This window comes from Papaver somniferum, chromosome 3, assembly GCF_003573695.1.
Source record: "Papaver somniferum cultivar HN1 chromosome 3, ASM357369v1, whole genome shotgun sequence".
NCBI classification, from domain to species: Eukaryota; Viridiplantae; Streptophyta; class Magnoliopsida; order Ranunculales; family Papaveraceae; genus Papaver; species Papaver somniferum.
In genome coordinates this window covers 34788313-34800777 of record NC_039360.1, presented here as the reverse complement: position 1 = coordinate 34800777, position 12465 = coordinate 34788313, and the positions used below count along the sequence as shown (strand labels likewise).

Sequence of the window (12465 nt, the reverse complement as noted above, 5' to 3'; positions counted from 1 at the left end):
TAAAATTAGAAAGAGATCAGTAGAGAAAATTCAAGAGAAGTGAATTTTGGTGTTAGTGGAGTGTTTGAAGTTGGTGGTAAATTAGAAAGATATGATCAAGGAATCCTTCGCTGTTACCAAGCGTTAACAGGATTAAAATACTTATCTATCTTCCGTTAGAACCATTCATCACCAACCGTAGAATAGCAGGTACGCTTAGCTATCCCCAAAACTCCTTGTATCACCAGATAACATGTACGCTTAGTCACCGGATTCTATTCAACTGAGCGCCTTGAGGTACGCTTACAAGGTGTAACTCAATCGAACGCTTTAGGGTTTGTGAATTTAGGTTTGATTCCAGCAGTTAAACTCCGTACGCTCGGTTCACTTACTGGTGTTGTTTCCACACACGATTGCTTTACAGAATCCCTCTGCAAGGTCTCGTGTTTTCTACTTGTGTAGGAGATGCATGACAATTACGGATCGCTCAACTCACTACTAGCAATAGAATGATAAATAGACTAATCTGATTGCGCACCCAAACCAATCTAAGAATCAATCATAAACCCTAGATATAATGAAAACAAACGATGATGATTAAAACCTCAAATAGACTTGTATTATTAATAAATCTTCACTCTTGGAATATTGAATTCATCCTTAATCAACAAAATATTTAGCTACTCATATTACAAAGAAGATGAATAATGGTGGTTTCCCCCTAAAGGGGTAAACCCTAGGTTTTTGATATAAAACTTGTGATATGAGATTCGATCATCCTATTTTACATAACATAATACCTTTTTATAGGTTTACATTACTTGTTCTCCAAGTATTTAGTTCGGTTCAAGAACCCGACCAGAAAATACGACATAAAGACTCCCAAACGTGATCTTAGGCTTTCCAAGGTGTGCATAAACGTTTTCCACTTGCTAAGTACGCGAGCCCAGTCTGCAAACTTCAAATTCCAGCAAATATTTTCAGAATTAAAGTATGAAACCCGTCCGCGAACTTTACTGTCTTCGGTTTTCAATAAAAGCTTGTTTTGCCCACAACTTCTTCATCCGAACTCGGAATGACCTCATTCTTTTTGCATTCTTTTTATATTTCAATTATCTTCAAGATTATGATGAGAAATCCTTAATTTGAATGAGTTAAGATTCGTCTTTGGACCTTCTCTTGATTCTGAGCGTTTTGCTCCTTTTCGTCGCACTTCTTCCACTTCTCTTGGACTTGGGCACTTGGATACTTGGAATACTTCTCTTCTTATCTATTTTCAGCACTTTGTAGATCCTTTTTGGATTATTCACCTAATTGAGGAAAATAAGAGAAAACAAGAGTAATAATACGAATACACGCAAGAATAATAGCTAAAACAAGTATGGAATGAACACTAAAATCATATGAATTATACACTTATCACTTAGCTTCCACACGGTTCCGACTTACCCTTTTTATGCGAAGGGTTTAAAGCCATAAAGGCTAATGTCGATGCATTAATACATGCATCAATGGATTTTGAGTCCTTTTTAGGCATAATACATGAATTGATCTTACGCATAGGCCATTGCAGCCTATTTCTAGCTTCGTTACATAGCTTAAGCATTGCTGAAAGCATGCAATTGTCTTTCTCATGCTAAGGTTGCATCAACCAGGCTCATGTTGTGCTTTTATTAGACTTATGCAAGCTCTGCTAACTTGCACATTGATGTAACTTACTATCATGGACATGCCCAATACGCCATTGGTGTACTGTTACGTCGAACGACTTGATAGGAAGTACGAGCATCCAATGAATAGAATGCACCCTGCTTCGTCAAGTTTGGTCACAATCATCTCTTGTGTCTCTATACCAATCGAAATTATATGAGAGGCCAACATGCAGCAATCACCTCGTAATTAGATGATATGATCGACACGTGCTGGACCAGCAATGCTGCAACTCATTGCGGCTGCTTACGTACCCTTCTCTATTCCTAAGAGATCAAGCACCGACCGTAGTTCATCCCCAAAAGTATAGCAACTTAAGCCAACTCGTGTTGCAAGGCCGTGTCCAAGCAATATGTCATGGCCCGTATAAGATGTTTTGTCAAAAATGCACAAAGGTTGAGCATATTTAGTATGTGGTATGGCATGGTGATACCTTCGTATAAGTTGTGAAGCTTATTTGGTGCATAGTATGCATATGCACCTTCAACCAACTATCCCTCCCTATATGTGTCTTAAGGACATTTTTACAACTTAAACCGGGGGAACACTTTTACATTCACCAAGTCACAGTTTTTAAATGCTTGCTTCACTATTTATGGTCGTTGCCATGTAATTCTGAATAACATGCAATGATTGATGTGTTTCTGTTCTGGCTCATAGGCCAACTTCAATATTGCGCAATGATGATTGCACAACATTAACTCGGCAAACTTGCTCTGGCATATTACACATATGTTGTGCGGTTTTGGGTCTAGGCCAATAGCCTTCATAATGCGCTAAGATTCTCCTGCATCGCTTAAGGTCATCTACCCAATTGGAAAGATGCACCATTTGGTGCCACATTGGCCTTTGGACAATATAATTTGCGTAGTACACCATCAATGGTGTAATGCTGACACTTGGCCAATATGGCCCACGTAATGCGCCATCTTGGCGCGTTCGGACAATATGTCTTCGAAATGCGTCATACTTCGTGTTATATTGTCTCTAGGACAATGTTCCACTTAACGCACCATAAATTTGAGATAAAGCTTCATCTCAAGCCATGATGCATCTTTGAGCATGTGCCATGCTAAAAATACGGAGTGTTACATGAATCGTGCAGCGGTTTTTGGTGTCCCAAAGAGACAACTGCAATTTGATATTCTCATTACGAAGTTGAATTAGCTCTTGAGAAGACCACATTAACTACCAGGAAAGCAAATTTAAAGAAAGTCCAAGTAACAAACTCTGAAACAATGAAAGGAATTCCAATTTTCAGCGAAGTACCCAACCTCTTTTCGGGTGGCCACCACCCCCTCGACCTTGTAACGAAGCTTTGCATTATTGTACCTACTAAATTGCGCGGTGTTGAGCTTCATCGAGCAGAATTGACAACTTACTAAATTTGGCCCAACGAAGAATTTACATCTTATGGTAATATTCATGTTGGGCCGACCGTGAACTAGCCCACTTTATCGATACTGGGCCAACAAAAACCCTTTCCCGTCCTTTCTGATGGCTTCACTTAACGAAACCAGTATTCACTCTTATATCTATTATTCCCTTCGTCCCCTATACAGAAACGGAGAAGTAAAATTTCCTAGTCCCTTTATATAGGCATAACACACTTTAATGGGGTTTTTTCCTTATATACCCTCATTTAAAATTATAGATACACGGGTATCAGCAAAACCAAATTATTGCTTACGGTCATTCTGAAAGTTGATTAGCCAAATTCTCTCCTATATTTATGTTGTTTAATGAGACATAAACTCTTTGATTTAGGATATTCATTAATTAGCGGAATAATTAATATGGGAAAATCAGGTACAATTAAAAAAAATTTAATAAAGCTAATTTTTTTCTTATCGTGGTTTCTACTTCTCTGCCACCTTTATAATAGGGAGGAAGTATATATAAAAGGCTTTTAGCTTCAACTAAGTATAGGTGCCTTTATTATAGAGTATGGACTAAATTGAGTGAATATACGTGGTTTAACTTCAACTTATTTGATGAATCCGAGAAAAATATTTAATCATACAAATATTATTTTGGAATATGTCAATAAACCCGCGTAATACTATTCTCACGCTATCTAACAATTTCAACTATACTTTTCTTAATAGAAGCTAAATAATAGTAATAAATTCGAATCTAATTTTGGTAATATATATTTCTTTTATATTGATTTGCTTTTCTACAAAAAAAATGACACATTTTGTATTAAAATGTGTGACGCAAAACAGCCTTCGAAAATTAATCTTTAAAAGTAAAATCGGTAGACGAGGTTTGGTCTCTCAAAATTAATGCATTAATTTTTATATGAATGTGGTTCTATGTAAGTAAAACATACCACCAAAAAAATTGCCATTTGGGTTTTTTTCTGAACACGATTATCGCCAAAATTATGAGATGAAGTGGAATAAAAAGAGATGCTAATTTAAATGAGCGCGCAAGTGGTTGTATACGACTTAAAGACCAAGTTTGACACGACTTAAATACCCTAATAGCACATATTTAATTTATTTATGAGTAAGGGTGCACAGGAACCGAGCCGGACCGAAGGACCGAACCGGAACCGGTGGAAACGTACCTGGTTTTGGACCGAACCGAGGTACAAGGTACAGGTACCGGTCGCAAAAATAGGAACCGAGGTCTGGGAGGTACATGTACACGGTCCAATACAAGTACCGTGCCGTACCGGACCGAAAGTCCCGAATTATATAAACCGTTAGATTTGGGGGATAAGGATCAGTATTAGGCGTTAGATTAAAGGGGGTATATAAACTAAGGGTTAACCTTTACCAAAGAAACAGGGGAAGAAAGAGAATACCACTGCCTGTGAAGTGATTGATGCCATTGATTGATGATGTGTGTTTGAGAAGGTTTATCAGAATGGGTTTGTTCTAAATGTGAAATGCAATGTAGAGATGGAGATATTATGAGCTTAAAATCAACAGCAAATTCAAATCTCCATCAACAGCTCAAAGATGCAAATCAAGTGTTTGTTTAAAGGCTTGAACGACCAGTGCACTTACAGAAGTCGTGGCTGTTTTCGGTGGTTCAGTGGCTGAGTACATGGGTTTGTTTGGCAGCAATTAAGACTATTTTTAAGTAGCTCGACAGACTGGTAATTGGGTTTCGTGATGTGATCGAAAATACAGTAATGACCTAGACTGTATCTTGTCTTCACCTCCTCAGAGCAGCAGCAGTAATGGTACTGGTGATGGGGTTGGTAAATGCAGCAGTACAGGTACTACTGGTAGTACTGATGATTCAATGGTTTATATACTTTTTGATGGAGGTGGGGATGTTTATGAAAAGCTTTTCGTTCTTATTTATTGTCACCCTGGTGAAAAAGAGTGGAGAAAACATGAATTTGTTAACAGAGGCGATTATCGCGTAGGCCGTGGTGCACGATGCTGAATGGTTTACCTGACAGTGACAGACACAACAAAATGATTCATCTATTGAAGTATACCACCAAAATTCATTGGTCGACAGCGTTCTCCCATTAAAATCCTTTATTGCACAACTCTAATTGGCAATCACTTCCCTCATGTACTTCACTAGCTCCATGTACTCGTTCTTTCGCCTCAATGTCTCTGACAGTAGAATTGTGACCATTGCTATTACCTTTACAACGTGCGGTAATGAAAGTGTTGCTCACAGTTAAGAAGATGAGATGGAAAAGTACCGACCGGTACCGGTCCCGTACCGAAACCGTACATATACCGAATGATACCGGAACCGAGGTACACGGTACCGGTACCGGTCCAAAATCTGGGAACCGACCTCTGGGAGGTACATGTACTCGGCCTCGGCAAGAACCGAACCGAACCGTACCGTGTGCACCCTTATTTATGAGTCTAGTGAGTCAAATAATATTGACCCTTTTCGACATTGTTGCCAGTACGACTGCCATGTTATTGTGGAGAATACCAAATCCCATATCCAGGGAACTGGCACCCCCTTGCATTGTTGCTTATTGGATTTTTCTACGAGAAGGCGGGAATTCGGTTTTATGATGACCATGATCATTAACCCTGCTCCTGATACTATTCAAGGGCTCTAAGAGACCCGGACACTCTAGACCATCAATAACAAAAACAAAAAAATACTCTAGTAAATAAATTAAAGTAGCGTTCTACCCACGCAGCTATATGGCCTTTATTAGATCTGTATGCTATAATTATCTTTGTTGATCTAAAAGACTTGTGATAATCCGACATATACAAGAAATGAAGCTATAGCCACGTCTAAGCACATCAGCAAGGAACTCAGTTCTTCTCCACATCATGTTTATAAACTCATGGGAGTTGTACAACTTTTCCCGGCCAAAATCAACACCTTCGGTAACAAGCCTATAACAATGAAGCCTTAAGAATTTGCATCGCTCATAAGAAATTTGATCAACACTAACAAGAAGAAGATGATTGATCAAATGTCTAGTGTCTTCTCCAAGCCAGAAACTCTGGAGAAATACACTTAACATCGTCATTTCACCATCAACATAAGCCTTGTTTATGATGGCTATAATTACTGTCTTGTTATTCCCCGCAGAAGCTTCACTTAGTGCTGTTTCAAGCTCATCTTGAGGTGATACTGCAAACCCAGTAGTAGCTGCAGTCTATATAAATAAAAGGTGAGAAATGCATTTGTGCACATAATAAGCAAAATATATCTCAATGTAAGCACTTGCTGATTAATTACCTCGTTTGAGATCGATTCACATTGCTGATAATACTGAAATGAAGACATTCTTGTCGATATTTTGAATAAAAAAAAAAAAAAAGGATATTCTTGTCGATATATCGGATGTCCAAAACAATATTGTCAAAATACACATCAATCCAATGATAAATATTGATGGAACGACTGAATTTCGAACAGTATTTTTTGAATGATCCATGGTTAATAATTAGAACTTGATTAGTACAAGACGGAGTGATTAAATTTCTCTTGATTACACTGAAGTCTCTTCAAAGGTGTAATGAGGATAGTAGCAAGTGAAGTGTTTTAGGGTTAGTACATGGTTTCAATTGCTAAGTAACATAACATGGGAAAATAAGATTTGACTTTGAGCAATAAATGTGGGATGAAATCTAATGTTGATGTTGGAAATTGAGATATTAGACAGCATCCCAGTGTACACAAGGTTGCAGAGAAGATTAAGTATCCCTTGACCATGTGCAAAGAGTACGCGCTTAAATCGATAAATATAGAAACAAAAAAACCCTGAATACAAGCAACTGCAGGAACTGGTTTTCATGGCACGATCATTGACCTTCGAAAATCTTGTTATGACTAAATAAATTGTGGTTTTAGAAAAATGTTCAACACTACTTGATTGACGTTGGAGGGTTAATTACTTAATTATGTACTTGAATTCGAAAACTACTAATGGTCAGCTTGTATCGAAGCATTTTGAGTTATGTGTCATGATCCTTAGGTTCAAAAAACCACCGAAACCTCTATCTTATGAAAATACCTTCTAGGAATTACGATAAGAAAGCCGTCAACATAACTCAAAAAGACCACAGCCCAGTAATGGTATAAAGGTGGGCTTACACACCTGAGTATACCTTGTGAGTTGTGACAAAAGAAGAAACCTGTTTTGAGGCATACTTATTCATTATACCATCTAGGATGGGTTTATAAGGGGTGTCTAAAGGTAGTGCAATTACGTATATATCCTTAAACAATTTAAATTACTAGAGTGCCCTTATACTCAAAAACCTAAAATCAAAAATCAAAATAAACTCTAAACTTAAACATCTTGGACTCCAATTCAATCAAGAAATTGATCAAGCAAAGCAAACACGAATCGAAATGTGCGATATTGGAGTGCGAAATCCAAATCTCAATTGCTCTCAGATGTATTTTAGAATGTATGTGTAACAAACCCATCTTGTTTTTGATTGATTTTATTTTGTTTGATCGATAGAATATGATTTCAAAGATGAAATTTGGGTTTTCAGAAGATGCTGATCTTGGAGTATCAATTTTGAGCCAAACCTAGTATATGATTTAGAGAAACACTATGCTCGGCTAATGCGATTTTGCTAAATTTTGTTCGAATCAGCCGAACCTGAATTCGTCAGTTTCAGAGTGAAGTTCGGCTGACAACTTTTCAGCCGAACTGTTCATCTGGTCAGTAGATCTGGGTTTTTAAAATTCATTTTTTTGACAGATTCAACTTATAAAAAGAAATTAAACCTCGTATAGAAGTCTACCTCTGATTTGAATCACCCATTTTGGTCACTTCTAATCACTAAAATCTCAAAATTCAAAACCCAATTTTTTTCACTTCTTCTTCTTCCTCTCAAAAATCCCAACTCTCTCACATAAATTTGATTTATCTACTAATTCTCCACTAATAATTCAATTTTTAATCAATCCTTAAAATTCATATCTAATCAAATCTAATCATAATCATTAACACTAATTATATTAGGGTAGTTATGCCATTATCAAAAGGATGGATAAGGGGTGATTTTGTTTTTTATTTAGTGACCCTACTTTGGTATTATTTAGTATGTCTCAAAAAAAATTTAAGTATGCCTCAAAACAGGTTTCCAAAAAATAAATAAAAGCACAACGGTCTTGATTATACGTGGGATTCTAGTAGTGATAAATGTAATTTCTCAATACGTAATTTCTCAAATCGGCTTTAATATAATATTTGATGTACGCTTCATTTTGGAAGAAAAAAAAACTAAAATTATATGTATATGGTAGGTTTTTTTTTCTTTGACAGAGAAAAAAAAACAGATTAATTTAGAAAGGAACTGATCAGATCAAGAGAACAAATAACCAAAACAAGCCATTTGACGCCTTCAAATAAAGCGTTACAACTGAGAAAATGAGAAACGTAACCATCAAACAAATTTGAGTTCAGAGACAAGTAGAAAATTATACATTTTACTCCGACTATTATGATTGATGCCTCCTGGCTACTCTTATTAGGAAATCTGTTATTTCTTTTCCTCTATATGTTCCACCAGATTTACGTACACATAGTAGTATAATCTTTTAAACTATAATTTTACGCTTCCATGAACTGCCGCATTCTAAATGAGGTGACCATATTGTTTCATTGACGGCATTAATAGGCGGTACTCCATCCCTAAACTTCTTCCACTCCTTAAGGACAGACATTAGATCGATGACCTTAGCATCAATACTGCGACAACAATTCGCATGCACAGTGGAAACTACTTTGATATCTTTACTATCTTGACAGAACCCACTAAAATATAATGTATCTAACCACCTTATTTTTAGATTTCTTAAAACTCCCCAATTGAACAAAACCTTTAGGGCATCTTGATCTTTTTTTGCATTAAAATGTGGGTCTTCTTTCATTTTATACCAGGTATTGAATAGAGCGATCGTATTGTTAGTTGATCTAACATAGTAAAAACCAGTGTTTAGTTGTTTACTATTAAATCCCGACCATGGATCTCCATTAAAAATATCACAGCTCATTTGGATGTCATCGGTTTGGTTTACGTCTTGGTTCCTCAGCATCTTAAGCGGGTCTCTTAGCCACATCACATCTGCATCCTACACCCAATGGTAATAAAATTAGAGATCAAAGACACACCATGGTGCTAATATGGTGTCCATATATTGGTGATCATATAGAATTTCTGTATAAGAAAATATTACCGTGAAAATGAAGCTATAGCCGCGTCTAAGCACATCCGCAAGGAACTCAGTTCTTCTCCACATCATGTTTTTAAACTCTTGGGAGTTGTATAACTTTTCCCGGCCAAAATCAACACCTTCGGTAACAAGTCTATAACAGTGAAGTCTTAAGAATTTGCAACGCTCGTAAGAAACTTGATCAACACTAACAAGAAGAAGATGATTGATCAAATATCGAGTGTCTTCTCCAAGCCAGAAACTCTGGAGAAATACACTTAACATCGTCATGTCGCCTTCGACATAAGCCTTGTTTATGATGGCTATAATTACTGGTTTATTATTCCCCGCCGAAGCTTCACTTAGTGCTGTTTCAAGCTCATCTTGAGGTGATAACGCGAACCGAGTAGTAGCTGCAATCTATATATATATGTATAATGTATCCATCAACGAATAACAACAGGTGATCAGAAATAATATTGATACTGCACAAAAGTGCATTTGTATATGTCAAACAAAAATCTTAATGTACGCACTTGCTGATTAATTACGTCGTTTGAGACAGAATCACATTGCTGATAATACTGAAATGAAGATATTCTTGTTGATATATCCGGCGTCCAAAACAATAACATATCAATCCAATGATAAATATCGATGGCACGACTAAATTTCGAACAACATTTTTGAAATGACGCATGGTTAATAATTAGTAAAATACAAAGTGATTAGCTAGAGTTTATCATTTGGTTATCTAACTTCTTTTGGTTACACTGCTCTCTCTACAATGGTGTCATGAGGATAGTAGCCAATAGAGTGTTTTCCTTTTTTTATCGGTAATAGTAACCAATAGAGTGTTAGTGCATGATGTTAATTGCTATAACATAAGATGGAGTACATAAAAGGGGAAATGTAAGATCTGACTTTGAGCTATAAATTTGGGGTGAAAATTAAGGTTGATGGTGGAAAGTGGGATGTTAGACAGCTTCCTAGAGTACAGGGTTAGCATCCAGTTTGGCAGCATCCCAATTGGCGATTATAAAAAATATAAAGACGGGCAATTATATTGAGCAAGTGTTTCTTCACCACAGCTAGCGTTGACATGCATCCTTTCATCACTTCTCATGTCTTGCCTTACGCAATAAAGCGAAAATCTTGCTTTTAGGCTAAACAAATACGAAGCTTATACTATTAGCAAGTCGGGCATGTAAGTCCTCTCTGTCTATGGATAATAAGATCGTCTAAGCCCGTCTCAAGACTCTAAACCCATAATTTTTCTCAATACTATTTTCCCTGTCAGGCTGGTAAATAGTACTCCGTCTGTCCATGGAAATTTGAAAAAGATGTGTACTAATAGTGGTCCCTAAATTAAAAGTGAGGGAGGATCTCGTCGCATTTTTTATTTCGTGACATCTTACATTACGGGGATTTTTTGTTTTTTTTGAACAACTTAAATGATAGCGTATTGGAGCTAACGTTTTGGGAATATATTTGTTTTGATCTATATACCTACAGAAAATAAGCACAATCCGAATTCCAAACTTCACCATCTACCAATCTTGACTTTAGCGCTCGAAAATTCATTGATTTTCGATGGTTGATATTCTAAATGGTACGTGCTCATTTTTGTGGGTATATAGAGATTTATAAGCCGAACATATTCCCAAAATATTAACTTCCAATACATTATCATCTGATTTTCTGGAAAAAAAAATAGCGTCCAAAATATGAGATAGTGTGAAAAGAGAAGTATGAGCGGATCCTCGCTCGTTAAAAGATACTAATAGTGTGTGCTTATTCTCTATCTTTTGCTTTGTTGTGAACAAGAAATTTGAAAAGGATACTAGTCGTTCCTAAATTAAAAACAAAAATTCTTTGTGTACCGAGAAAACAAACAATTTTAAAACAACCACTTACATGTTTTTCACTTTGATGGGTTTCATGGCGTTCAGCAAGGGATACACTTCTCCCAGCGGGTTCATGATCACACTCCATTTGGTATATTGTTTTAGAGTTGTCTTTTCAGGTGTCTGTGTAGAAATGGTGGCTCCCAAACGTGGGTTCTTGGGTCAGACCGTTCTTGCAATTATATTTTGTTTGTTGCATGTGAAGAAATCGTGACCAAACACGTGGTAGGATCGTTACAAAGAACCCAGTTTTAGGGCATACTGAAAATTTTCAGGGTGTACAAAACAATAGACTCATTTACTGTGACCTTATAAGGGGTATCCAGTGGGTAGTTCAATTACCTGTATACCCATAAATTGTTTAAATTATAAATTACCCTTACCCTTAACATAAAAACGTAAAATCAATTTTAAAAAAAAATAAAAATTTGTTTATATCTAAACCTTTCCTCTTCTTCCTCCTCTAGCCGAACATCATCCTCTCCGCAAAGAATATTTTCTCAACTACATAAAGGGTCGTTCAAAGAAGCCCACAGTAAATAGGTGTTCTAAATCCTTTTCTAATCCATCAATTAAAGAATAAGAACCAATTGAAGATGAAGGTGTAGAAACTGAAATTGAACTACAAATAGAACCAGAAATTTAACCAAGCTAGTGAAGCACCAACTTCTGAAACGAGGATAAGAAAGTAAGCTATACAAACACATCTCTTATTTGTTGTTTTTCATCGATTGAATAGGTTTAACTCCTGAAAAACTATGGTTTTTGACGATTAAAAAGTATTGGGTACGACTCATAATTGAGTTGCGTTTTGAGACGAACTGTTTTTGATAATTTCAACCTGAAGTTGTGGATGATCAGTTCATCTTAAAATGTCATATGAATTTTACGCTGAAACTAGTTACATATGGGAGGTGCATTTGTTACTCGGCTTATTCAATAATACTAAATTTAAGTTGAATATATATTGTTTAGAATTCATAAATCGTATAAGTGTAGAAGTTCGGCTGGTAAGAATTTGTGAATTACAAGCCTAACAACTCTATGTTTTATGAATCAACTAATAGTTATAGAGTTCGGCTTATATTTGGTATTTCGGCTTAGCCGGTCCTATTGATTTACTTCAAACAAAATCGATGGTAATTATAGAATTGGGGTAATGTTTTTAGAGATTGACATATAATAACTTTGTTTAGTGTTGTGCATTTTATTCATCTTTGTCAGTGGATAAAGTCCA

General features: G+C 36.3%; 1 protein-coding gene across 1 annotated transcript; it reads right to left on the bottom strand.

The window, feature by feature from the left end:
* Positions 1-8543: 8543 nt before the first annotated feature.
* Positions 8544-11316, bottom strand: LOC113359281 (uncharacterized protein At1g28695-like). The gene is made up of 3 exons (XM_026602944.1): positions 11239-11316; positions 9346-9741; positions 8544-9240 (listed from the first exon to the last, which is right to left on the bottom strand). The coding sequence occupies exons 1-3, from the start codon at positions 11314-11316 to the stop codon at positions 8707-8709; spliced, it is 1008 nt and encodes a 335-aa protein (XP_026458729.1). The 3' UTR covers positions 8544-8706.
* Positions 11317-12465: the final 1149 nt, after the last annotated feature.